At 37.4% G+C, this 26,099-nt stretch overlaps 6 protein-coding genes across 9 annotated transcripts; 3 read left to right on the forward strand and 3 right to left on the reverse strand.

Moving 5' to 3' along the window:
• Positions 1-546: 546 nt before the first annotated feature.
• LOC125587445 lies at positions 547-3,899 on the forward strand. The gene is made up of 5 exons (XM_048757934.1): positions 547-1,386; positions 1,641-1,964; positions 2,132-2,416; positions 2,628-3,023; positions 3,192-3,899. Exons 1-5 carry the CDS (start codon positions 547-549, stop codon positions 3,897-3,899), a joined length of 2,553 nt encoding a protein of 850 aa, XP_048613891.1.
• Positions 3,900-11,864: 7,965 nt separating this feature from the next.
• On the forward strand, positions 11,865-13,130 carry BNAC05G07280D. Its single transcript, XM_013842326.3, has 2 exons — positions 11,865-12,504; positions 12,855-13,130. Exons 1-2 carry the CDS (start codon positions 12,235-12,237, stop codon positions 12,978-12,980), a joined length of 396 nt encoding a protein of 131 aa, XP_013697780.1. The 5' UTR covers positions 11,865-12,234; the 3' UTR covers positions 12,981-13,130.
• A 248-nt stretch (positions 13,131-13,378) lies between these two features.
• LOC106401749 lies at positions 13,379-14,258 on the forward strand. The gene is made up of 2 exons (XM_013842327.3): positions 13,379-13,649; positions 13,874-14,258. Exons 1-2 carry the CDS (start codon positions 13,469-13,471, stop codon positions 14,065-14,067), a joined length of 375 nt encoding a protein of 124 aa, XP_013697781.1. The 5' UTR covers positions 13,379-13,468; the 3' UTR covers positions 14,068-14,258.
• On the reverse strand, positions 14,210-16,512 carry LOC106401747 (pentatricopeptide repeat-containing protein At1g09820-like). Its single transcript, XM_013842325.3, has one exon. The coding sequence runs from the start codon at positions 16,383-16,385 to the stop codon at positions 14,538-14,540; it is 1,848 nt and encodes a 615-aa protein (XP_013697779.2). The 5' UTR covers positions 16,386-16,512; the 3' UTR covers positions 14,210-14,537.
• A 2,554-nt stretch (positions 16,513-19,066) lies between these two features.
• On the reverse strand, positions 19,067-21,581 carry LOC106401586 (phosphoribosylamine--glycine ligase, chloroplastic). The gene is made up of 4 exons (XM_013842122.3): positions 21,198-21,581; positions 20,638-21,011; positions 19,876-20,406; positions 19,067-19,616 (listed from the first exon to the last, which is right to left on the reverse strand). Exons 1-4 carry the CDS (start codon positions 21,469-21,471, stop codon positions 19,200-19,202), a joined length of 1,596 nt encoding a protein of 531 aa, XP_013697576.2. The 5' UTR covers positions 21,472-21,581; the 3' UTR covers positions 19,067-19,199.
• A 224-nt stretch (positions 21,582-21,805) lies between these two features.
• On the reverse strand, positions 21,806-25,842 carry LOC106400903 (shaggy-related protein kinase kappa). 4 transcript variants are annotated; one of them, XM_048757937.1, is made up of 14 exons: positions 25,692-25,789; positions 25,547-25,627; positions 24,918-25,124; positions 24,754-24,846; positions 24,599-24,658; positions 24,252-24,524; positions 23,996-24,070; positions 23,691-23,747; positions 23,481-23,621; positions 23,332-23,382; positions 22,912-23,007; positions 22,439-22,522; positions 22,242-22,344; positions 21,806-22,065 (listed from the first exon to the last, which is right to left on the reverse strand). In XM_048757937.1, the coding sequence occupies exons 3-14, from the start codon at positions 25,047-25,049 to the stop codon at positions 21,977-21,979; spliced, it is 1,254 nt and encodes a 417-aa protein (XP_048613894.1). In that variant the 5' UTR covers positions 25,050-25,124; positions 25,547-25,627; positions 25,692-25,789; the 3' UTR covers positions 21,806-21,976. The 4 variants fall into 4 exon arrangements, with proteins under 4 accessions (XP_048613894.1, XP_048613892.1, XP_048613895.1 ...); XM_048757935.1 differs by having other exon boundaries at positions 25,547-25,842; XM_048757938.1 differs by having other exon boundaries at positions 24,918-25,120; positions 25,547-25,803.
• Between the last annotated feature and the right edge of the window lie 257 nt (positions 25,843-26,099).

Genomic DNA, 26,099 nt, shown 5'->3' on the forward strand with positions numbered 1-26,099 from the left:
CATCGGCTATCTATCTCACTTCATTCTCACCGTTGTCGCCGCAGCTTCTTCTAACCCTAGCGCCGCCGATTCCTCTAAACCCTAGCGCCGCCGCTTCCACTATTTCCGAACAAACCGTCGCCCTCGCCACCGTGGTCACCAACGTTCTAAACACTAGCGCCGCCGCTTCTTCTAAACCCTAGCGCCGCCGCTTCTTCTCTGTAAACCTTAGCGCCGTTTCTCTGTAAACCCTAACGCCGCTAAGTCATCAATCTCGAGGAAAAGATGAACATAAAACGTTGTCTCTATCAATTTACTCATTCTCACCGTTTCACGTTTATTTTTTCAGATCTATAACCGCAATGACGAGTACTCCAACTCCTTCTGCGACTGGAAGACTTGTAAGTAATTTAAGTCGTCTGGAAAGTCTTCCAACTGGACGACTTAGTAGATGACTTAAATATAAGTCGTCCATTTGGAAGACTTTCCAGACGACTTAATTATAAGTCGTCTACTAAGTCGTCTGGACTTATATTGTTGTCTTTGATTATTTTGCAGACAAAAAGGATGGATATTCCAGAACTCCCCCGTAGGTTATACACATCAGGGGAAGAACCAGAAGCCCACAATAGCATTTCGTATCATACGGATAACAGCAAGTTGCATACTGCTCTTAGGAAAGCTCTTACTGATGACGAATTTGAAGAGCTCAAGGAGTCGAGTTTGGGAGTTTTCATCAAGTTCAAGGAGCAGGGATTTGGTTGGGCTTCAAGGCTGGTTCACTACATGCTCAGTTTCAAGCTGGACATTAAGAAGAAGTATGAGATGTGGTCTCTCGTTGGTCCAGAACCTTTGAGGTTTTCACTGTTAGAGTTTGAAAACCTCACTGGTCTAAACTGCGAGTACATCGAGGACCTTGAGACACCAAAATGTGACGTTACCCCAGAGATGGTTTCTTTCTGGGGGATGCTGGGAGTTCATCTGGAAGCTGGGCCAACTACTGATCAGATAATAGCAGCACTGCAGAGATGCGGGGATTGGTCCAGGGAAGATCGCAAGCGGCTCGCGTACCTCTCCATCTTCACTGGATTCATTGAAGGGAGAAAGTTTTCAACCGCTACACGATCTACTCTGGCAAGGCTAGTGATGGATTTAGAACGGTTTGAGAATTATCCATGGGGGAGAGTCGCATTTAAGGTGCTGATGGACTCTTTGTGGAACAAAGAAATTGCTGGCTGTTACACCGTGGATGGGTTTATACAAGTTCTTCAGGTCTGGACGTACACAGCTATGCCGGAATTGGGTGCTAGTATTGGTGGTCCCAGAGCAGACAGTCCGTCTCCACCGATACTGGCTTACGAGGGCAGCAGAGGCCGCAGATCAATGAAAGCTGCTATCTTGAGTCAGGTATTTACTTCAATCCAAAAGACTGCGCAGACGACTTATTATAAGTCGTCTGGAAGGTCGTCCAGCTGGACGACTTATCGGACGACTTAATTAAGTCGTCTGGAAAGTCTTCCATCTGGACGACTTATTAGACGACTTATTATAAGTCGTCTGGAAGGTCTTCCAGCTGGACGACTTAGTAGACGACTTATAATTAAGTCGTCTATTTAGTATTTTTTTTCAAATATCTAACTCGATTCTTCTATTTACTGCAGACCCGCGTGATCAACTTTGTTGAGAAGGACATTAGTGAAATGTGGCCAAAATGGGACTCTGAGGTTGAGGACCTGCCCGCGGAGAACATCATTAAAGTCATGTATGAGCGGAGACCGTGGAAGTGGACCATGGATTGCTGGGAAGTCACTGGTACTAAGGTCAATACAAAACCTAAGGTTGTGACTCCATCAAAGAAGGCCAAAGAGATGGTTGTGTTGGAGGAGGAGGAGGAGGAGGAGGAAGACAATCCAAGACCTCGGAAGAAAGCTCGTAAAGAGGCTCCTAAAGTGGCTAGTGAAGAGGCTAGAGAAGAGGCTAGAGGGGTGACCAGAGAGGAGTTGGAAATTATGTTCAAGGGCGTAGCTGACTGCATGAAAAAAGGGTTTAATAAGTGCATGAGGGAGTTTAGGAAGTTGTCCGATAGATTGGAAGCTGTGGAGAAGAAGGTTGGTGTCACCAATCAGGCTACCCCTCCACTCTAACCAATCAGGCTACCTCTCAAGATAAACAGCCTACCCCTCTTGCCAAAGAAACCGGGGGTAGAAACAAACAGGCTACCCCTCAAGATAAACAACCTACCCCTCTTGCCAAAGAAACCGGGGGTAGAAACAAACAGGCTACCCCTCATGCCAATGAAACCGTGGTTAGTAACCAGCCTCCTCCTCATCAAACCAAACAGCAGCCTCCTCCTCCTCAAAAGAAACAGCAGCAGCCTCCTCCTCCTCAAAAGAAACAGCCTCCTCCTCAAAAGAAACAGCCTCCTCAAATCAAAGAGGTTAGTATCAAATCCAGGGTTAACTAGTTGTCCAGACGACTGTAAAAGTTGTCTGGACGACTAGTTGACCCTGGACGACTTAAACGTAAGTTGTCTGGACGACTAGTTGACCACGGAAGACTTAATTTTAAGTCGTCTAGGTCCAACTAGTCGTCCAGACAACTTTTGTTTAAGTCGTCCAGAGTTAACTTGTGTGCAACTTTTATTGCAGAGATGGTTGCCGGAGGATACAGCAACCGAGGCGAACTCGGTAAATAAGGCCTCCAAAGAGATTGTTGCTGTCACTTCCACCGATCACCAACCGAGCCTCGCTTCCACCGATCAACAACCGAGCCTCGCTTCCACCGAGCCAAGCGATCCAGTTTCAGAACCGAGCCTGGTTGTATTGGACAAGCGTGCAAAGAGTAAACGAGCGAAGAAACCTGCTCCCACTGTGAGATCTCCTTATACGGCAGAGAAAAAAAAAGATAAAGTGGCAGCCTATAATCCATTTCCGCCAGTAAACAAAGATCGGTTGAAGGAACTCGCTGATTGGTTGAAAACTGATCCGTACAGCCAGAGGTGGTACCACTTCCTCCGGACAGCCAGAGGATGGCTGGAAGACTGCGTAAGTCTTCTGCACACGATTTAAGTCGTCTACAAAGTCGTCCAAGTAGACTACTTTCCAGACGACTTAAAGATAAATCGTCTGGAAAGTCGTCTACTTGGACGACCACGTAGACGACTTATATTTAAGTCGTCTGGTAACTTCTAACTTGTTATATTTAATATGCAGCATATAGATGCTTGGATTAATGTGCTAAGGCAGAGGTATCAGGAGAACCCACAAGCTTTCAGGAGCGAGCGAATGTGCTTCCTGGATCACAACTTTTCCCAGTCTTGGAGAGAGCAGTATCACCTCTTCAAAACATCGGAACCTGATCACAAAGGTTTAGGAAGAGTTCTACCTGGTGGGGCGTCGTATTTTTATGACGGATCAATACCTTCATTTTGCCAATCAAACAAGAAGTGGGGGGAGGACATTGATGATATCTATGCGCCAGTGAACTTGGACGACAAGCATTGGGTTGCTATTTGGATATCGATCCCTAAGAGGCACATAGTCGTCTGGGACAGCATACCTTCATCTAGTGTACCAGACGCATGGGATGCGATAATGGAGCCTTTTCTCCAGATGGTCCCTTATCTGCTTGTTGAGTGCGCAGCCACCGACGAAATACGGGTCAAATACGGGTTGGAGCCATACACATATGAGAGACCGCTGAAAGGTGTACCCACGGCCAACAATGGTGATTGTGGCGTGTACACTGTAAAGTACATTGAATGTCATGCTCTCGGTGTCTCCTTTGACCCTAAAGACTTTGCTAGGTGCAACGCAAAGAAAATGAGGGATAATATGGCGGTGGATATATGGAAGGAGCTTGTTGATCAGCATCTAAAAGAAAATGTGGATGGTGATAAGTTCGTGGGCTTGTATGATTAGATTAGTGTTTGTATTTGAACTTGTCTTTGTATTTGAATATATAAGTTGAACTTGTAAATATATAAGTTGTAAATATATAAGTTGTCTGGAAGATTAGTGTTTGTATTTGAACTTGTAAATATATAAGTTGTCTGGAAGAAATAAGTCGTCTGGAAGGTTTTCCAACTGGACGACTTACAAATAAGTCGTCTAGAAGGTTTGGACGACTTATTATAAGTCGTCTGGAAGGTTTTCCAACTGGACGACTTACAAATAAGTCGTCTAGAAGGTTTGGACGACTTGAAGGGATAGTAGAAGGTAGTCTAAAAATAAAATACACTTGAAGGGATAGTAGAAGGTCGTCTAAAAATAAAATACACTGGACGACTTAGTAGAAGGTCGTCTAAAAATAAAATACACTGGACGACTTAGTAGAAGGTCGTCTAAAAATAAAATACACTGGACGACTTAGTAGAAGGTCGTCTAAAAATAAAATACACTGGACGACTAAAAATTTAGTCGTCTGGACGGGTAATCAAGACTGGACGACTTAAATTTAGGTCGTCTGGACAACTAGTCAACTGGTTGTGTACATTGTGGTTTCGTATGGCCAGTTTCCTTGCAGTTTGAGCATCTCCGTGCCCTGTGTTTCTTCCTGGGTTTGTGTCCTCTCATCCTAGATAGCTCCAACCAAGATTGCCATCTTGATTTCTTCGGTCTCCCCCGACCACGCTTTAGTTCTGGAGGAAAGCATTCTCGTTCCTCAATATGTTGTGACACGATAGGATATATATTCTCTGAGTATCCTGCATACAGATAATTCTTTGAGTACAGTGGACATACAAGTGTGGAGATATGCAAACCAGCATGTATTCCAGCAGCTATAGCATGAGAGCAAGGTATTTTCTCCACTCCATAGACACCACAATCACACTTTGCATGTTCCAAATCAACCACACAGTCCATTTTGCCACCTTTGACAAAGAAATGCCATCCATCAATTGGTTCGACCGTCATCGTACCCGCTATCTCTTCTCGAACAGCAAGCAAGTATTCAACACCCCCGCTATGTTCAGTTGTGAGACTCAAAGCATCTTGTCTCCTTTTCCAATACCATTTTCCTAACTTCTGCCTTATGAACTCCAGCAGGAACGTAATCGGAAATCCTCTTGCTCGCTTCAGTGCGGAATTAATAGATTCAGCAATGTTGCTTGTTTTTATGTTGAACCTGTTCCCCTTACAATAAACCCTTGACCATAGCCTGACGTCGGCTTTCTCCAAATACGTTGCAAGTTCCGGGTTTGCACTCCGTATCTCAGCCATGTACCGGTCAAAATCGTAAACCGTGTGAGCATAAGCAGCCCCTTTCACCAAGTACATGAGATGTTTCCCTTTAAACTTTTTGACAATGTTATCTTGAAGGTGATAATAACATATTCCTCGGGTTGCCCAAGGAAACACCTTATCACACGCACTTTTAATGGCCTTGTGCCGGTCGGAGACTATCACCAGAGGCTTGTCATGAGATATACAACTAGCCAATTTTGTGAAAAACCATTCCCAAGAAGGTATATCTTCCTCATCCACGATCCCAAAAGCCAATGGGAATATCTGAAAATTGCCATCTTGTGCGGCTGCAACTAACATAGTTCCTCCATACTTTCCACTTAGGTGAGTTCCATCCACCACAATGACCCTTCTCTGATACTTAAAACCTTTGATAGAAGCTCCAAAAGAGAGAAATAGATACTTAAATCTTTTCATAGAATCAAGTTCTATCGCCGTGATAGAATCAGGATTTGCAATGGAGATTTGCTCGAGATATGATGCCAGACGCGAATACCCTTCTTCTGCTGATCCTCTCACCAATCTTTGTGCATATAACAGTGCTCTGTATGAAGTGGTGTAATCAAGCGCCATGCCAAACATGTTCCTCATTGCATCAGTGATATGCTGCGGAGTTATCCCATCAATGATTCCAACACGATCAATGAAAAGACTACCTACATACTTCGGAGTACAGTGTCTCCGCTGAGCGATTCGGTCTCCCGCTGAGCATAAATGTTTTTCCACATACTTTGTTACCCAAAACGTGTTTGTCCCATGTTTGACACTCGCTCTGACCTTCCATCCACAATAGCTAACCGGACATGTTGCCACAACGAGAGTTTTCGTTGATTTGTATAATTTGAAAGAAAACTTACCCCTCACTGCTGCCAACCGCAGCTCTGAAAGCAGAGCACCCTTGCTAACAAAACTCTGGTTGACATAGATACTGGTACCATTCGATTTTCCTCCTTCAATAGCATTTGTCTTAGCATATGTCTTTTGGATTTCTTCAAAACAAATATTATCATCATCTTCCTCGTCCTCATCTGGAACCTTTCCATAAAGACTGTAATCCCCACCATTCTGATCCGTTTCACCAACAATAGAATTATCAGCATCCTCCTCCCCATTTTCCTCCTCCCCATCTTCTTCCCATTCACCAGCTTCATCATTATCACCAACATCTTCTTCCCATTCACCAGCTTCATCATTATCACCAACATCTTTTTCCCATTCACCAGCTTCATCAATATCCCTTTTCTCTGAAACCGTTTCGACCTTGCTGCGGCTTGATACACAAAGACATACTCTATGGGTTTTGAGTATCTCCAGCAAGTTTCGAACTTGTCTATCACTTGTAACATGAATGGGAAGACTGCCTGGAGCCATCATCATTTCTGCTGGTAATGAGTAGCTAATCTCCACACTCACTGTTCTCATGTCCAGGTTATAATCTTCTTGAGCCATTGCAACAAGTTCAGCATGTGTTGAATCTTCATTCAATAAAAACAATCTTCCTCCTTTGAGATCATCAACCACAAAATCCCAACGGAAATCTCTCAACAACCATTCTCCATACACTGCATGTAACTGAAAAATCATCTGCAAATATTCAAAATAAAACACATTAGTAAACATAGAGAAAAGGGAAATGAAGAAGTTCAATAAACATTGCCGCAGACGACTTAGCATTAAGTCGTCCAGAAGACTTAAAGGTAAGTCGTCTAAAGAGGTCACTTTTGCAATTGAAAATTAAAAGGGACGACTTAATTCTAAGTCGTCCGGCTTTGTTTGTTAAAAAAAAAACTTCAGACGACTTATATATAAGTCGTCTACGAGAAACGGGCTAGTTTTGCATTTGACCGAATCGTGTCAGATCTTTGACTATTTCTGGACGACTTATAATTCAGTCGTCTCTGGGAAAGTTAAAATTTCAATATTTTATGAAAACTTGACGACTTACGTGTAAGTCGTCCTAGGTTAGTTTTGTAATTGAAAAATAAAACTTCATAATTTAACTTTAACCAGACGACTTAATATAAAGTCGTCCCTCCAGAAGACTTAATTTAAAGTCGTCCGGGGAAAGCAAAGTCGTCCAGAATTTTTCCCAATTTTCTGGTCAAACCTTGCTTATCCCGGACGACCTTAAATTAAGTCGTTTAGCTGGACGACTTTCATCTAAGTCGTCTGGAGAAAGTTAAATTTCAAGTTTTATTTTTCAATTACAAAACTAACCTAGGACGACTTACACGTAAGTCGTCAAGTTTTCATAAAATATTGAAATTTTAACTTTCCCAGAGACGACTGAATTATAAGTCGTCCAGAAATAGTCAAAGATCTGACACGATTCGGTCAAATGCAAAACTAGCCCGTTTCTCGTAGACGACGTATATATAAGTCGTCTGAAGTGTTTTTTTTTAACAAACAAAGCTGGACGACTTAATTTAAGTCGTCCGTTTGACCAGAAGACTCATCAGTAAGTCTTCTACATACAGATGACTTACTAGTAAGTCTTCTACGCGAACAGATCTTGAAAAAAAATTCAAATTCGTACCTTAAACTAGGTGAGATGACTTCGTTTGCACACAGGGTCTTCTCCAACCACCCAGAACCTCAAACGAAAGCAACCGTAAGTCAAAACGAAAGAAATATGGCTCTGCAACCATAGCCCATATTTTGAATCAAAAGCTTGAGTTTTTTGGATGAATATAGAGAGAAAGTGAAAGAAATGTTGTTTTTAGTTCATAACAATTGAAACAGAGAGAGTGTAAAGAGATTTACGTGCATTAAAGGGCATTAAAAGCTCCAAACAGTTCGTACAAGGTTGTTGCCACTATTCATTGCAGTGGCAGTATTGTAAATACTTGAAGAAGATGAGGTTGAGACAGTAAAGAAGCCATTTTCGAAAAAAAAAAAAATGTTAATGGCATTTTCGTAGATAAAGTGCAGGTGTGGGGTTAAAATCTCAAAAAAAAAGGAGTCAAAAGAAAAGGTTAGTTTTCTGTTTGACTCCAAGTTTTGAGTCACTTTTGCAAAAAGCCCTATAAAATCATGTTCAGTTAGTTGTGTATAAATATAATTTTTTTTATCCATGATGGTAGAAGATGTCAGGAGATAATGCAATAGAGCTAATAGGTGAAGTATTTTAATTTACTACCCGTTAAAATAACCGAACCCTAATAAACAAGAATATACATGTTAATTAACTTTAATTAGGTTATATTCATGTTTTAAAAAATTAATTAAACCTAAATCTAATGAATGGTGTACATTTTATCTTTGGTAAAAATTTGTGAATCACCAGAGAACTCAGAAGTTCAGACTGCGTGACTCATAGTATTCTTTTTTTTTTTTTGACTCGTCGTATTAAATTATTCATATCATTAAATTTTCGGAAACTTCTAAGTTTTCTTACATTGGATTTAAAATGGTAATAAGAACTGGCAACAGTGGTGGAGGTAGTTCATTGTGAGGTGAGTCATATGACCTATGTGAAATCAAGAAAAATCAATTTTTACTTATGTTTTTACGGAGAAAACTGAAAAAAATATAGTAAAATAAACTTATTGACCCATGTAATATATATGTTGATTCTAAAACTGATCCCGGTAAACACTTTGGCTATCTCCGCCACTGACCGGTAACCTAAATTTTGTTAATGTGTGCTTTAACTGAAAAGTAAGCTAGCTGTACATTATTAGAATGTTACCTTTATCATGCGATATACACTTTCTACATGGTATCTCATCTATAAACGAGTAAAGTATTAAGCAAATTCATATTAAATATACATGATTATAGTCTTATCGCGCGATGATGCTACATCGCAGCAGATCTATAAGCATATTTTCAGCAGTGTCGGAACATAAAGAAAACTGAACATCAAAGACAAATCCAGAAACATCTACGTTGATACTTACTAACAACCTTTCCTTTTAAAATTAGTCTGTGGAAAGTAAAACCTTTAGCATGCGAGTTATTCCCCCTAAATAATTAAGCTTTAAGAGTATTCCATTTGCTGTTAAAAATGGTTGTTATTTGATTGATTTTCTTAGTATATATGCTATTAATTTTAGGCCTCAAATTGCTGCTCGCACAAATAAAGCGAATATTAGTTGGCGGACTTGTTAATTTTAAAAATTAGGTTGCAGACGCAAAAAAAAACAAAACAAGAACTTTAGCTAGGGTTTGCATTATTATTGAGCTTAATTCACCTAAAGATTATTGACATGGAAGTTTTCTCGTAACATATCACCATCTGCATATCACGTATGTTCATGCAATGTAGGTATAGTGCATACATATATAAGAATGGAGCTGATGAGTACATATTTCGAGCATCCGCACGGTTAGCATTTAACAACTTTTATAACTGAGGATTAATTAAGCCAGTGTCACGTTTCGAATTAACTACTTGTGGTCCTTTCTATTTTCAACTTGAATGAGAACTTTCTATTTTAACATTTTACCAAAAAAAAAAAAAAAAAACTTGAATGAGAACCATTTAGCAAAAAAAAAAGAGAGTAAAATATATTTCCGTATACAACTAATTAACAGTGGGTTTAATTGTCATCCATTATTGTTTCTTTGGTTAACTAATTGAAATCTTATTCTAATAACAAATTCACCAGACTTTAGAGTAAACAAATTTCAAAGCAGCCAATAGTCTCTTTTTGTCCGTTTGTCGTTCTTTTATGATAACACGAAGCCCCCACCCTCAATTATTATTGTTGATTTATTTTATTGTATTGTTTTTTTTCTTTGGTCGTGGATAATATAGCTAGCTACTTTTTTTTTTTGAAACAGATAGCTAGCTACTAAAAGTAGACAACGAATATGTATTCAACATTAAACATACTGTGTATATGTCATTAAAACATTTTTAGAAAGAAGCAATAGCTTTTTCTTTACAAATTTTTTTTTTGGAAAAATTATTGCTGACTACATGAAGTATTGGCCATCACATGGCTAACCATGCAAACTATACTAATGTATATCTAGTCACATGAAGTATATGATATCCATGACATCATCCATCAACTTAATGATGTTATGTGGTTAATATCACGAGATTAATTTCATTCATCCAAAAACTGATGTAACTGTCAGAAACCGTTTAAACATCTCGTTTCATCAATTAAAACATGACTAATCCGACCGTAATTTAACTAAAATTAGATTTTAACCAACATTTTAAAAGCATAAGAAATTTTTTTAATAAAATCTAATTTACAAAATCAATATGTTTAAACATTTTTTGATACGTAGTATTGTATATTTTAGTGTATTTGAAAACTATATAATTAAATTATTTTTATTTATATTAACTATATTCTTATTTGGCGTCAATTTATTAACTTTCACATTTTATTTGTTTAAAACTTATTTGATGTCAACTTAAACCAAACATAATCTCGCATATATAATTATTAATTATATACTTTTATGAATAAAAATAATCTATGAATAAGAATCTAATATGAAAGTTTTACTAGGCTTAAATAAATGCAATTTTTGTTTATAAAAATATAAATAATAATTCATTAATTTAATTAATTTATGTTAAACAAATAAAATGTTAGAATCAGTAAATTGACATAAAATAAGTTTTATAATAAAAAATTGATCAAATAAGTATATATCACACAACTAATCAAATGAATTACAGAAATTCTATTAAAATTTAATTAAAAACAAAATTAAATAATATTTTATATAACTTTCATATTTAATATAAATAAAATAATACAATTATATAGTTTTCAAATGCACTAAAATAAAAATGTTAAAACACTATATCTACTTACCAAAATTTTATAAAGCATAGTGATTTTGTAAATTAGATTTTGTTAAAAATATTCTTATGCTTTTAAAACGCGGATCAAAATCTAGTTTTAGTTAAATTACTGTCAGGTACATCATATTTTAATTGATAAAACATGAGATATAAATGGTGTCTCACATCCACATCACTTTTTAGATGAAAGAAATTAAACTCGTGATGTTAACTACATACTATTATTAAGTTGAGGGATGTTGTCATGTATAATATATACTTCGTGTAGCTAGGTAGATATTAGTTTAGTTTCCATGACTAATCATGACCAATACTTCTTGTTTCTTGAGAAAATTCTGTTCAGAGTTGTACCTTTAGTTTTCAATACGAGAAAATCTCCAACTGCGCCGCCTGGAACTTAGTCACAGAACTTAGCATCAGTGATCAGATTTATATTGGACTATGTTTGACAGGACGAGCCTAAATGAAACAAAAATAATCCACTCCAATAAACTACTTATATACCATATGTCTCATCTTACACTATTCACTGAGATTCCTAACGAATGGGACATAGATATTAACAAAATTATTGCAACAAAATAAGTCAGAGAATAGAAAATAATAGTGATTATAAAAAAGTAAGGAGTGTGAAGTAGTCAGTTTAAACAAAAAGAGAGTGAAGAGGATGAGATCATAGGAATATATAGGATCCAGGGACCATGATTTATACTGTCTGTTCCTACTAGTTAGGGACCATTGCCACCACTAGTCTCTGATAATTTAAAAAAACTCTCTGTTAATTGTTTATTTTCATACTTTATAGGCACATAATAAATAAATTATATTTTATACACTCCCTTTTGTAACTATATATACACAACCCATTAATACACATAGACAGAGTGTGATTTGTTTCTTCTTCATCTGTTTTTTATTTCCTTCATACGAACACTCCAAAAAACAGAGGAATAATAAACTAGACACTGTCGACGATTATAGTATTTCAAGTTTGTCAACTTCTGTAGTTCTATATAATTTTATTATCAGTTTTAAACGTCGGTTTTGTTCTTGATTTAGAGTTCTGAGTTTTGCTCTTGTGAAAAGATTCCTCTATTTTGTTTCATTTCATTTGTGTTCTTCTTTCCTTTCCCATAGTATCTTTGATCTAAATTCTCTACTCCAAGATAATCACATCACATCGACTTCAGAACCAGAGAAGGCTCAAAGCTCGCATGCCACAAGGAGAAAATGAACGAGTCAAGTTCGTGGAGCATCTACAGTACCAAAGATGGAGAGAGTGACGGGCCATGGAGATCGTCCACGTCGATGAATGCAATCTCTTTCGGGTTCGTAGCTACGGCGATACTTATCTCCATGTTCTTGTTAATGGCCATCTTTGAACATCTCTTTAGACCTGAGAATTCTACATTTGAGTCACCACATAGGATCAGACAACGACAGAACCAGAGCAGAGATGGGTCCACTCATTTCCAGAAACTTGCTAATCAAGCATCCATGGTAAACAAAACAAAAAAGTTGTTAAAGCATTTTTTTCAAAAGAATGTTTTGTTCCTTTATTTAATAAAGCTGAAGCGCATTAACATGCCACTGTTAGAATTATTTCTTCTTTTCCTTTGAAAAATAAAATTGTTTTGCTATTCGGTGCAAAAGAGATATTTGTAAAATTAAAAACATTCTTCAAAAAATAAAAAAACAATAACTAAAGTTTGGAAAGTGAAAGCAAAATTTTTGTCACGAAGTTGTCTTATTCGTATATATATGTTTTATTATTGTCTATGCATCTAGTATCCTACTGTACTACCTATTGTTTTGTGACAATAATTAGAAGGAATATGGTGGTGGTATAGGTTCCGGTGAATATGGTGGTGGATGTATCGGTAGTGATGCCGGGAGAGAAGCTGCCGTCGCACATAGCTTTGCCGGCTCCTTTACCTTGTGGAAGAGAAGGCATTCGTTGGCCTCTACACCGCTAGAATATTATTACGAGTAACTCTTGTGTTTCTTTCTAACTCATCATGATCAGTAGATTAGTGTTGGACTTGTTGGGTTATATATTATACTATGCAGTAAAGGCCACCAGTTTAATTTTCTTTATGCAGATTCAATATATAATTCATTGTACATTTAAGTGTAGATTGTCGATGTGTTTTTTTTTTGGTTTGCATTACTTTATGGCTAAATTAATTAATTAATTTTGGGACAAATCACTTCTCGACTCCACTCGAAAGAAATAAACGTAAAAGGCATAAAAAAATCGTTAACTAGACTAAGAACAAGCCCATATTAGTATTTGGGACAAGACAAAAGCCCATTATGGTCAGTGGGCCGATTTTATTTACAACACCGAGATAGATAAAAAGTCGCCATCTCTCTCTGAATCGTCTCGAAGAAGGAAAAGGAAAGTTATAGATTCCAAAGATTCAAAATTTGAACTGCAGCGAGAGAGAAAGAGAAAGGGGTTATGGCGACGACAGCGAAGAATATGAAGGGTTTCTACAAGCAGACGAAGAGCAACATCACGGGAGGAATCTCCAAGTCAAAGCCTTCTTCCCGGAAAGTCTCTCCCAAACACGCGGCCACCCAGGGCTCCGATGCTACTCAGCCGGCGGCGTTGATTTCTCACGGCTCCGTCGATGTCAACGGTTCGTTTTCACTTCTTTCTATTTACACCTGCATTTTTCTTAGGGTTTGCTTCTCTCTGTGCATTTGATTTGGGATTCGGCAAGATTATAACTTTTCCCCTCCATGGTCTTGTATTGATGATCTGATTCATTGATTGTCCCTTATTGTTTCATGAGTAGGAACGAATCTAGGGTTTAGCTTATTGATAACATCTCTGCTTTCTCTTGTGGTGTTTTAAGTACAGACGGTTATGACGAGAAGGAGGAGATGCTCAGGCAATTTGACATGAACATGGCTTACGGTCCGTGCGTGGGTATGACGAGAGTCGATCGTTGGGAACGTGCTCTGCGTCTTGGGATGAATCCTCCTACTGAAATCGAGAGGCTTTTGAAGACTGAGAAGGTTCAGCAAGATTGTCTGTGGCAAGGTCGTGTCTAAAGTTTCAATCTTTTTCATCTATGCCCCTTGTATGATTCATTCATTGTCTTTTGCTGTCTTTTGTGAATGTTAAGTGGTTCAGCCACTGGCTGGATCACCACCCACTTTGATGTTTTCATCTTAAAAACCTTAACGGAATGCATTTTGTTGATCAAAGTTTCAATTATATGTATAATAATCTCGTTATTACATGGCAACCTATACTAACAGACGCACATTATGGTTAGTAAACAATAAGATTACAACAAGTTTCCCCCAGTTTCCAAACTGAAGCTCAAGCTTTATATATATCCCAGGAACCCTGTAGGCATAAGCAGTGTCTATGCTAGAACAAAGATTCTGGTCACTCTCTTCTTTGGTTACAATGAGCACATTTTTTCCCATGAGGAAGAGATCGAGTATGGGTGACCTGTGATGATAACACAAGGCCACAAGGCAAGTGATTGCTTCTCAGGCCGATCATTGAAAGGTTATGATTTAGTGGAGACGTTAAATAGATGCCCTTGAATATCTGGAACAAAACCTTTATCTACCATTTCTGCTTTAACAATCTCATACGTTATCCGGTTCGGGATTAGACCTTTCTCCAGCATCTCATTCAAAAGCCTGTTAGCATCCTCCATCTTCCCCTTCTGGGAATATCCTTGTAGAAGCACATTATACGACGCTACGTTCATCCGCAACCGCCTCTCTTTCTCCATCTGCATCCTCACGTTCGCCGCTCCTTTCAGATTCCCTTCCTTACAGTAGCCTTCCATCAGAATGTTATACGTCAGATGTCTCGGCTTCAGACCCATCTTTGATATCCCTTCTTTCAAAAGCATCGCTGCTTTTCTCGTTTCTCCTCTGCTGCAGTAACCATCCATGAGTATGTGATACGTCACAAGATCAGGAAGCGCTTTACCACTCAACTGATCAAAAAGCTTCTTAGCTGCTTCCATGCTACCGTTTCTACACAAACCACCAATCAAGCAGTTATAAGTTTCAACGTTGGCTACAATCCCTTCTCGTTCCATCTCTTCTTTCAATCCAAACCCATCCTCCACTTTCCCCGACTTACAATACGCATCGATCAGGATGTTATACGTTTTAGCAGTGAGAACAATCCCTCGGCCTTTTAGTGACTCAAACATATCAAGAGCTTCCTTCATCATACCGTTCTTGCAAAACCCGTTTATAAGAGAGTTGTGAGTAACCAAGTTAGGCTCCACACCTGCACTCACCATCTCATCATGCATACAAGTCGCCTCGCTTACCTTCCCTCCACTGCACAAACCATTAATCAGCGAGTTATAAGTAACCACATTCGGTTTCACATCTTGTTCCAGCATCTCTCTAAACACCTTCATACTCCCCGAATAGTTCCCATCTTTCCAAAACCCATCGATCAATATATTGAAAGTAGTCAAATTCGGAGACACCTTACTCTCCACCATCTCCTTCAACACCGCGTCCGCTTTGTACATCTTCCCAATCCCACCAAGCTTACAATACCCATCAATAAGAGTATTATAACTAACCACATTAGGAGAAGTCCCATACACTTTCATATCCTCCATAACATCCTTAGCTTTCTCCATCTTCCCTATCTTGCAGAAAGAGTTGATCACTACATTGAAAGTAAACACATTCGGTTGAATCCGTCTCCTGACCATCTCCTTGTACACAAACTCAACATCCGCAAACCTCTTCTCGTTCAGCAACGCAACCATCAAAGCCTTACAAGAGAGAGCGGATAACTTAAAGGCATAATAGCCTGCGCGCTTAAACGCCTCTAACGCTGACGCGAACCTCGAGTTGTTCGCGTAAGCCAGCACAAGCATATCAGCGAGAATCGAATTCACGCAGACGTTGTCACAGAGCGAGATCGCGTGGAAGATCGAGTGAATTGGATGATCGGATCGTTTCTTGACAAACCCATGGAGGAAAGATCGGATCTTAGAGTACTTTTTGGCGTTCGCGAGAGAGTGCAAGAGGTTAAACGTGAGCTCTAGCGATAGCGAGATGTTACGGTTGTTCGCTAACCAGATGTAGTAGCGGAGGCATAACTCTGGGTCAAGCTTGGAACTTATCAGCTGGTGAAAGAGTTCGTTGGGGTTTGTGTCTTTGACATGGAGTTTGAGGTTTGACCAGTGCTGCTTCTCTATGAGCTCGGCGATGACAGCTACGTCATCTCTAGGTGGGCAAGGGCTTTTGGGGATGGTAGATGAAGAAGAGCAGAGTGTACTAAGACGGGATAATTTCCTCGGGAAAACATCTTTAAGATCGGAGAATTTTCTCTTTGTAACAAAGGATTTGATTAGCATTTGATTCGACATGGAGAGAGGCTGAGATTTTGAAATTTAGGGTTTTAGGATTTTGTAATTCGAACCCACTCACTGAGTCACTAGTCATCTCCTTCGTTTTACCATTTTACCCAAACTGCAGGATACCTTTTCCTTTGCAAATGACATCCTCAAGTTTATATTGTTTTCCAGTACCATCTCGCAACTTGTCAATGCGATTGAAACAAAAAATAGTATTTCAAACTGAAAATAAAAAAATAACCTTCATTAAAATTAATGTCAAAAGATTAGTATGCTATTCCACTTGTTAATAACAAACAAAATAGGCAAGTTGTCAATGCGATTGAAACAAAATCACGGCGAATCACATTGTCATTGCTATTAACACTCGAAAACATAGCTTTATACATATAAGTTTTGAAGGTTTTCGACTGTAAATTGAAATTAGAGTTTTTGTTTCAAAAGTTGGAAATTTAAGAATGATGTTGAATTTTAGGTTGTTTTTTTTGGAAAAAACGAATAGATAATGAAGAATCGTACCTAAAAAGATTGTTATAAGTCTTCTCTTCTCTAAGACGAGAAAAAAATCTAAGGTATCGATTTTCTCTTCTTTCTATATTGTTTCTAATAAATATAGATATATATAAAAACTACCAGTTTTTACACACAAGTGACAAGTTCTAACAAATCTTTTAATATTGTTGATGAAGGTGTTTAGTTGACGATTGTCTCTGACAGAAACATGTTGCACATTTTCAATATTTGTTTTCATCCCTAATGAACTCTCATAGCTAAGAGTTACATCTTTCACATGAAAATCAAAATCTTTAGCAATAATCTTTTAAGTAGATTTTCATAATACACATCGTCAAAAGATATGTATTTCTATTTTTATTAATAGAAAGATCTCACTCAATTTTTTCTTTTAAAGACCAATCTTCACTTACACCGTATATCATAACCATCTTCAGAAAACCAATCAAAAGATCTAAACAAAATGTTAAAGCTAAGTGAAATAATCAACAATCACCACTAACTAATTAAATAATTTATCGGCAACAAAATTCACTAAATAAATGTCATGGGCTACATACAAAGAATGTTAACCTACAAACCAAAAAAAAGTCATGATATAATCAAAAACTGTTTATAAACATCCCAAAATCGATTCCACTCATCGCTTTTGTCAGAGGGGTTTGAAGCTTCGTCGCAGGGAAAGGGGTTTATTTCCTTCATCCCTTTTGTTTCTTCGTTCTCCTTTTCAAGATTAATAACATGATCAGCGAATTTTTTTTTTTAAATAAAATAATTTACTAATAGCATAAAACATTCTTTTGAAAACCATAAAACAAAATTTTATTATTCTCACTATAAGTTTATCCATTTGTTCAAGTGTTCAACATTTAATGCAATTTGATGGCAAAACTTTTTTCGTCGGAGATAATGGACAATGATAATTCCGATAATAGTTCCATAGTGGAACTGATGATGGTGGAACTGATGAAGGAGCTGACAGAAATCATCCAAGATGATAACGACATAGAGAGACGACGTGCTCAATTCAAAATTCAATCTTTTTAATATAATGTCATTAAAGGATTAATAATGAGGATAACATGATAATTTTTCCTATTAGATGAAATCTAATTAAATCATTTTGGATTTTGTATACTAGATTACCTAAGGTTATTTCTCTTTAAAATATCAACTAGCTCTATTCTTTATTTTATATATATTTTTGGGTTATACAATTTTACTATTCCATTTTTTTTCCAATCTCTTGATTCTTCTTCTTCATCGTAAGAAAAGAGCTTAACATATTAATATGAATTAGATCTCGACCCGCGCAACCGCGCAGGTTTTTACTTTCATTTATTTTATATAAATATTTTGCTTTCAATTCTAAATTGGTATATATTATAATATATGTGTCTATCAATTTTTAAAACATAATAAGTTTACGGTATATTTTTTTCATTGAATATATTGTTTCAAACTTTCACATGTATTTGAATCTTCTTCTATATATATTTTTTGAATTATTATTTCATTATTAAAATCGTAACTATAGATATAAAAATTAGTAAAAATATTGCTTTATTGTCATATTCAAAGATATTGTAACATTTTACAAATTTAGAAAGTTTTTAAAAAATTAAAATTTTCGCTTCATAGATTTATATTATCAAGTAAATAATTAAACATTTAATTTTTGTTTAATTTTTAAAATAAACTATATAGTTTAAAATTTGTTTTCATTGGTTTAGGGTAATAAAGATTAATCATTATTAGATAATATGATTTTTCTTATTTAAAAAAAAAATCTTTATAATTTTTAAAGTTAACATCAACAAATATTTAAATAATTAACATATGGAGGTATAGTTTTACGACATTAAATTATATTTATTTAATTTATATTATCTATAAATTCAATGGATCATTTATTGTTTAAATCCAATTATTGATATCCCAATAAAAATTTCTGTTAGGCCCAAAATTTAAATGATAAGATTAGAGATTAAATGTAACATGACTTTTTAGGAATAGGTCTATTAGGTTTATTTTTAAAAAAATCACACATGAATCAAAGTTGTGACTTCTGTTTTAATATATATGATTATGCCTCTATATCATATCAACAAAAAGAGAAACACAAAAAAACTTGATAAAGTACAAAGAGCTCAAATTGTGTTATGGTTAGAAGAATATAATTTTGATGGAATTAAACATCCACTAAAATTTTGAAAAAAGTTTAATGGAAATAAAGTTATTTTCAATAATCTCTTTAACAGATTAAAGTGAGTCTTTAATGTTTTGGTTTACAACAAAATCTTTTCCCTTCACTTACTCTTTTGTAGCTACTTGTTTCTGACGAAGCGCTCTCCAACCAATATCACTCCTAAAGAAACCTCCAGGCCATTTGATCTCTTGTACCGCCATATACGCTCTTTCACGCGCCTCTTCCAAGTCTTTACCCTTCGCAGTGACCCCAAGAACACGTCCTCCACTCGCTACAACGTTCCCTTCTGAATCAAGATCCGTTCCTGCATGGAAAACCTTCACTCCTGGAGCAACTGCTTCAGCTTCTTCAAGGTTTCTGATGACTGAGCCTTTCTCATAAGCACCGGGGTAACCTTTGCTTGCCATTACAACCACCATTGCTGAATCTTTAGACCAATCAAGCGACACACCGCTTAGCTCGCCTTTACAAGCTGCTAACAAGATCTTAGCAAGGTCAGACTCTAGACGCATCATCAGTACCTGTATTTAAACAAGAAGCTCCAGTGTTTAGAAACAACCATGGTTCTATAAATTAGTTAAACCCAAAAACTAAAATTAAACCCAAGAACTAAAAATATCTTATATAAATATAAAAAATATATAAAATAAATTAATAATTCGTTAACATCTACACCTCTAATCACTAGTCCTCTACAAAACGACTTGTTACCCGCCTAACGATTTTTTGAATATTGTAAACAACAGTCAAACTGAGACTAAACTAGTTTATTTTCATTACCTGACATTCTGGATCTCCAAACCGTACATTGAACTCAATCAGCTTAGGTAAACCGGACTTCTTCTCGATCATCAGACCAGCAAACAGAACACCAACAAACTTACAACCTTCTTCAGCCATTCCTTTAACAGTAGGATGAATTATAGACTCCATCACCACATCTTGCAGCTCCTTGGTCAAAACCGGTGCAGGAGAATAAGCTCCCATTCCTCCTGTGTTAGGACCCGTATCTCCATCTCCAACCCTCTTGTGGTCCTGAGCAGATTCAAGAGGAATGGCGTTTTCTCCATCCACAAGCGCGAAAAACGAAGCTTCTTCCCCCTCAAGAAACTCCTCCACGATCACCTGACATCCTGCCGAACCAAACACGCCTTTGACCAGCATCGAGTCAACAGCTTCGTAAGCCTCCTCTAGCTCCATGGCAACGGTGACTCCTTTCCCTGCTGCTAATCCGTCTGCTTTAATCACGATCGGTACGCCTTGCTCTTTAATGTATTCTTTCGCAGCAGATGCATCGCTAAATGTTTTGTACTGCATTTTGATTGAATGTATTAGTTGTTTAAACCACATCAAACTAGAATCCATATGATAAGATCAAAGCAACAAAACTGCTATTCTTATTCCAATTAACACAACAAGTAAACATTAACTGATGAGACACTCTCAACTCTCGACCAAACCATACAATCTACATTCAGTTCTAGATAGAATACAACTATAGCTAATAGTTGAACCAAGATTCTAATAGTGAAGGCAACAAACCTTAGCGGTAGGGATGTTGTACTTGTGGCAAAGATTCTTCATAAAGTTCTTGGAGCCTTCCAAAGCAGCGGCTTGAGAAGAAGGTCCGAACGTGAGGATACCGGCGCTAACAAGGTCGTTGGCGAGACCAGCAACGAGGGGAACTTCGGGACCAACAACCACTAAACCGACATTCTGTTTTTGGCAGAAAGAGATGACAGCTGAACTGTCTGATACGTCAAGGTCAGGCACGCAAGTAGCATCTCCGGAGCTCGTGATACCGGGGTTTCCAGGTGCGCATAACACAGAGCCGCAGGAAGGAGAGCGTTTTAAAGCGTGGCAAAGGGCGTGTTCTCTCCCTCCTCCGCCGATTACTAGAACAACAATGCTCTCTTCTGCACAATATAATACGCTTCTATCTCAAAACCTATTGGTGTTCAAGTTATAATCTCTCTACCATCACAATCAACAACTGAAGAAAAAGCTACCAAATTTGCTTTGTAAAATCTAAAAGGCTCAGAGAAAATGTATATCTGCTGAACATTTATCAATCGAGCTGAAAGGGTAACTCCGGAGTTTACCAGCGCCGCCGGGAACAGCCGAAGTAGATGAATCGGACTCCGTGGAGACGCACCGGAGCCAAAGTTTGCGTCTTTGGATGCGGTTCGAGGAGAAACGAGAGCTAAAGGCGTGATTGGTGGTAGAGAATGTGAGAGAAGCCGCTAAGGGAGAAGAAGCAGAGGTGGCGAATCCGAGAGAGTTGAGAAAGGGTTTAGGTGAGTTGCTGTTGTTGTTATTGCAGAAGAGATTGATGGAAGAAGAGGAAGGATGGAGATTAAACGTACACAGCGACATGTCGGAAAGTTTGCGAGAGAGAAGAAGAGAGACGGAGACAGTCAAACGTGTAAGCTTTCGAGAGTTTTAGACAGCAGCTTCGCTCAACAAGGGTTTGGTTTTTTTTTGTTTGTTTATTTACTTTTTGTATGAATCAGTTAATTAAGGAGAATAAATGAAAAATATAGAATTGTCATATGATTTTTTTTTTAATTGAAACTTCAACCTCTTTAAAATCTTCAGAAATAAAACATCCATTTCGCAATAGAAAGGGTTATGTATATATATATATATATATATATATATATATATAAACTGGTTGTGAAACAAACAAGTGGTCTTATAAGCCAGCAGCGACCTCAAGTACTGTTTGTATTCATGCATCATCGTGTCCCGATAACCAAACAACTCACTGATAACAAAAGCCAAAGACGGTGTGTAATGCCTCCTGGCTGCTCCAAATACCCGATATCTAAAGAGTTTATACATAAGCAAGAAAAAGAAAAGAAAAGAAACAGATAAGCGCTTAAGCATCCAACGCCATGAAGAAGTTCTGCTTACGAGCATGCTCTGGTACAAGCCGGTTCACGATTTCAGAAGGGATGCCAGATAGCTCTGCAGGTGCAAAATATGGTTTTAACGTTTACATTTAGTTCAGGTGCAAACACACAACATGCCAACAACTTTGATAGATCATAAACGTTATAGATGTCATGAGAGTTGATTTACTAGCCTACAGTAAGCTTGTTTTTCATGGAAAGGTCCAACAAGAAACAACAAGGGAACAGTACCTTGAGGTTTGAAGTTGAAAAGCGGAGGAAGTGGCCGGCCATTGGGAAGACGAGTGTTCGGGTCCCTTAGCTCATCAAATAACGGATGAATACAAGCTTCCAACTACCAAAAATAACACCAATTTATAATCTTAGATCTGAGTCAATAGGAAAGTGTATATTACATAACTAAGGGCACAAAATCATGTATCACTTACAGCTGTGCATCTCAGATTAGGGGAATATTGGAAGAACCTACATAGAAGATCAACTGCTTCTGGCGGTAAACGTTTTTGGAAGACCTGATGATAAAAAGCACAAACAGATCATACATAAAGTAATACCGATGCAAGATGATAACGAAATTTAGCGAGGCATTGATCATTACAGCCAAACTATACATTTTTGTACGAAAATAAAACGCCAAAAACCATCTTCAACCAGATAGAAATACTTATCAAAAACTAAAGCCACAATCATTTAGAAATTTAGCCAAAAAAAAAAAATTCAACTCTATGACACAGGCAATGCCTTTTCAACAGTATTAGGAGTTTAAAAAAATTGTGCATTCTCTCGAATGATTCATACTCCAAAATCAAGACAAACACGAGATCAATATAAATTTATTTACCAACAAAACAGCTGATTCATGAATATCATTGTAGGTGATCATGAACACTAGAAGGCATACCTTGTGCCATGGGTGAGGTTTTATCTGGGGGAATTTAAATTCTGTATAGTTTGGATTCATGCACTTGATTTCCTCCCTCGTTGGTGTACCTAAAACCTGCATGACAAATAAAAGCACAACAACTAGGAAAATAAGGTTTTCCAGAAAAGGTTGAGGTGCATTTTCTACTTCGACACATTAACTGCTTTCTTTCATACTGACTACGAGCCAACAACAGACGTAACAAACTGTGACCCATAAGCCTGTATTTATTTAAAATATAAAGTTCACAATCTGCTAACAATCTGATCTGACACCTATAGATAGAAGAATAACTTGTAAACAAAATCTATCTAAGCACCTATCAAGTCACTGCACGCCCAAGACAGGTGATTTGCTCTAAATTTCAAATAAACTTCTAAAGAATTAATAGAAGGCTACCTTGATGATTTCAACAAGCTGATCGACTCCACTTTCACCAGGAAACAGAGGCTATACGACAAGTTAGAAGGACACAAAGACGTAAGCGAGAGAAAAAAACCAGAATGATTAGAACAAAAAACATTTAGCTAATTTATGTTTGCGTTAACCTGTCCAAGAAGCAATTCAGCCATCACGCAGCCAGTGGACCATATATCAATTGCAGGTGTGTATTCGCTGGCGCCAAAAATGAGTTCTGGAGCACGATAGTATCTTGAACAGATGTAAGAAACATTGGGTTCTCCTTTCACCTAAGGAGAATAACTTTTTTGTTATATTCCACAAATGGATTATTTCAAAACCGCGTCAAAAAATCTTACCAACACTTTTGCACTCCCGAAATCGCAGATTTTTAGCTGATGCGTATGTGGGTTCACCTGCACAACAACAAAAAATCTTTAAGTCAAATCTAAATGCAGTGAAGCCGGGTACCACTGTGAAGATGTGTATACAGGGCCTTGTTGTAGAACTCGAAGCATGTTATAATCGTATATTTTATCATGTCAAGAATTTTTTACATATTACGACATTATTAAATGTAGAGAGTATACTTAAAAAATTGGAAGGAAACAACTCGGAAAATAGAAAATAATTAACAGAAACAGGGAGATACAGATGAGCTTACTAGCAAGTTTTGAGGCTTAATATCACGGTGACAAAGACCAAAGCAATTATGGATGTAAGCAAGCGCCCTGCAAATCTGTAACCATTAACAGAAACTTAGTAAGAAAACTTTGAAGAGTCTGGCATGCAATGAAAAGTTCATTACACTTTCAAAGCATTACAACATTAACACATAATGGATACACAAACACATCTAAAATAACTTTGGAAAAAAAAAAAGAAATGGTCTCATGCTTTTTAATCCAGGAAACAGTTACCTGATAGGTGTAGAGTTTAACGTATATCAAAGGCATCAGCTGGTTCGTCCTAGTGTAACTTCTTGCAGCACGATTGACAGTCTCAGGCACAAACTCAAGGACAAGATTCAAATAAACCTCTTCGTTATCAGCTCTCGTGTAGAAGCTATGCTTTAAAGCAACGACATTGGGGTGGTCTAGCATCTGCATAATCTGTAGCTCCCTGTTCTTGTAACGCTTGTCTTGTAGAACCTTCTTGATTGCAACAATCTCCCCAGTTTCCCTACATTTGGCCTACCAGAAGAAGGAAACATAAACGCATGGGGAATGGAACCAAATGAGGCATCAGGGATGTTAATTTATCTTACTTGGAAAACCATGCCAAAGGAACCAGTACCAACTACATGTTCTGATATGTAACTGACTGTCTGTCAATCCAAAAAAATCACATATATGCATTAGAAAGAGTTAGATAACAACAACGTTATCAATTTACGGATACAATTCTCAATAACAATCCAACCTGTCTTGATTGACCATTCCGTCCACGGACTGTGGTTCTAATCACATGACCAGGTTCAGTACCAGCGCCATCAATAATATCTGGTTCACTATCCTGAAACATAATCTCACACAATGTAAGCTACTCCATGACATAGATAAGCTCATGGGTAACGCAAGACTTACCCTCTCATCATCAGTCTCGACCTTGTCCCTTATCCTCATCTCAACCAAATCTCTGGTCAACCAATCGACTGAGCTAGAAGAGGCCTTTACACCTTTGGAAGATCTCGAACTGCCTACTCCGTTTGAAGCCATGTTATTTGCTCTGAAGATAGCACGTAACTAGTAGTTGCTGGTATGGTGTCCCATCCCATCAAAGAACTGATCTACCTAGTACAATTTCAAGGCAAGGAAAACGTGTATCATACATAACTCAAGGATCTTGAATTCGATATCACAGATCATCAGCTTTTACAAGAACACTTTCTTTCTTTTTTTTTTATCACAGAGAGATAAAAAGATTGTCAATTTTAAAGGAAAGTTTGAAACTTTGAATCACTGATGAAGTTTTTGAACTAAGTGGCGATAAAGATCAGATCTACTTCCGGCTAGAACTGATTAGTAGAATTGTCTGGAAAATTCAGTCTCAACAACTACACGAGTAGCTCAGAGAATCAGCAGAAACAGTTTGCTACCCAGAAGAACCCTAATTCAACCGGAAAAGAAAAAAAAAAAGAAGAAGACTGAGAGATTAAAGGAGCGAAACCATTCAGAAGATTCTCAGTGAGAAGGAGAGCGAAAGTGATGATCACCTCGAGCTTTTTGATGAAGAAAGGGAGCCAAAGTGAAGCATTTGTTGATTGTCTTTCTTCGATTGATGAGCTTCTTCACATCTAAAAAAGTATATTTTTATTCTCTCTCGATGATTGATGATCAGGTAGAAAAAAAAGGCTAAACCTTCGATTTTTTTTATTCACTCTTCACTTGGTCTTCAGTCTTTCTTCTTCTTCCACCTTTGTTTGTCTCTACCGTTTTGAATCAAGCGAGATTATGAAAGGACAACTCATCATTGTAACCATTGATATCTTTAAATCTTTTTATTTGCTAATTTATACTCCCTCCGCACCGTAGCCCAAACTAAGATGATCTATATTTTTTCCTTGTTCCCCAAAATAGATTTTCTATATGTTTAATTATTTTTATATGGTTTTAAGAAACATTAAATAAAAGTATTTGAATTGATTAAATTTTATTGTTGAAAATTATTAAAAATGTATAATAAAGTACAAGAAAAATTAAATTATATACATTTATTAAACTCTTAATAAGCGTGAATACTTTAGAAAATTTTATTTTCGTAAACAG

Source organism: Brassica napus, chromosome C5, assembly GCF_020379485.1.
Source record: "Brassica napus cultivar Da-Ae chromosome C5, Da-Ae, whole genome shotgun sequence".
NCBI classification, from domain to species: Eukaryota; Viridiplantae; Streptophyta; class Magnoliopsida; order Brassicales; family Brassicaceae; genus Brassica; species Brassica napus.

Bases quoted from the DNA above. Each gene is read 5' to 3' on its own strand.
- LOC125587445 (XM_048757934.1), top strand. From the start codon at position 547: ATGGATATTCCAGAACTCCCCCGTAGGTTATACACATCAGGGGAAGAA. The intron at 1,965-2,131 runs GTGACCAGAGAG...CTAACCAATCAG, and splicing joins CTAGAGAAGAGGCTAGAGGG to GCTACCTCTCAAGATAAACA. The intron at 3,024-3,191 runs GTAAGTCTTCTG...TTTAATATGCAG, and splicing joins GAGGATGGCTGGAAGACTGC to CATATAGATGCTTGGATTAA.
- BNAC05G07280D (XM_013842326.3), top strand. From the start codon at position 12,235: ATGAACGAGTCAAGTTCGTGGAGCATCTACAGTACCAAAGATGGAGAG. The intron at 12,505-12,854 runs GTAAACAAAACA...GTGGTGGTATAG, and splicing joins TTGCTAATCAAGCATCCATG to GTTCCGGTGAATATGGTGGT.
- LOC106401749 (XM_013842327.3), top strand. From the start codon at position 13,469: ATGGCGACGACAGCGAAGAATATGAAGGGTTTCTACAAGCAGACGAAG. The intron at 13,650-13,873 runs GTTCGTTTTCAC...TTTTAAGTACAG, and splicing joins CGGCTCCGTCGATGTCAACG to ACGGTTATGACGAGAAGGAG.
- LOC106401747 (XM_013842325.3), bottom strand. From the start codon at position 16,385: ATGTCGAATCAAATGCTAATCAAATCCTTTGTTACAAAGAGAAAATTC.
- LOC106401586 (XM_013842122.3), bottom strand. From the start codon at position 21,471: ATGTCGCTGTGTACGTTTAATCTCCATCCTTCCTCTTCTTCCATCAAT. The intron at 21,012-21,197 runs GTAAACTCCGGA...TATATTGTGCAG, and splicing joins GGCTGTTCCCGGCGGCGCTG to AAGAGAGCATTGTTGTTCTA. The intron at 19,617-19,875 runs GTAATGAAAATA...GTTTAAATACAG, and splicing joins TTGGAGATCCAGAATGTCAG to GTACTGATGATGCGTCTAGA.
- LOC106400903 (XM_048757935.1), bottom strand. From the start codon at position 25,049: ATGGCTTCAAACGGAGTAGGCAGTTCGAGATCTTCCAAAGGTGTAAAG. The intron at 24,659-24,753 runs GTTGGATTGTTA...TTGGATTGACAG, and splicing joins GGAATGGTCAATCAAGACAG to ACAGTCAGTTACATATCAGA. The intron at 22,066-22,241 runs GTACTGTTCCCT...TTGCACCTGCAG, and splicing joins TTTCAACTTCAAACCTCAAG to AGCTATCTGGCATCCCTTCT.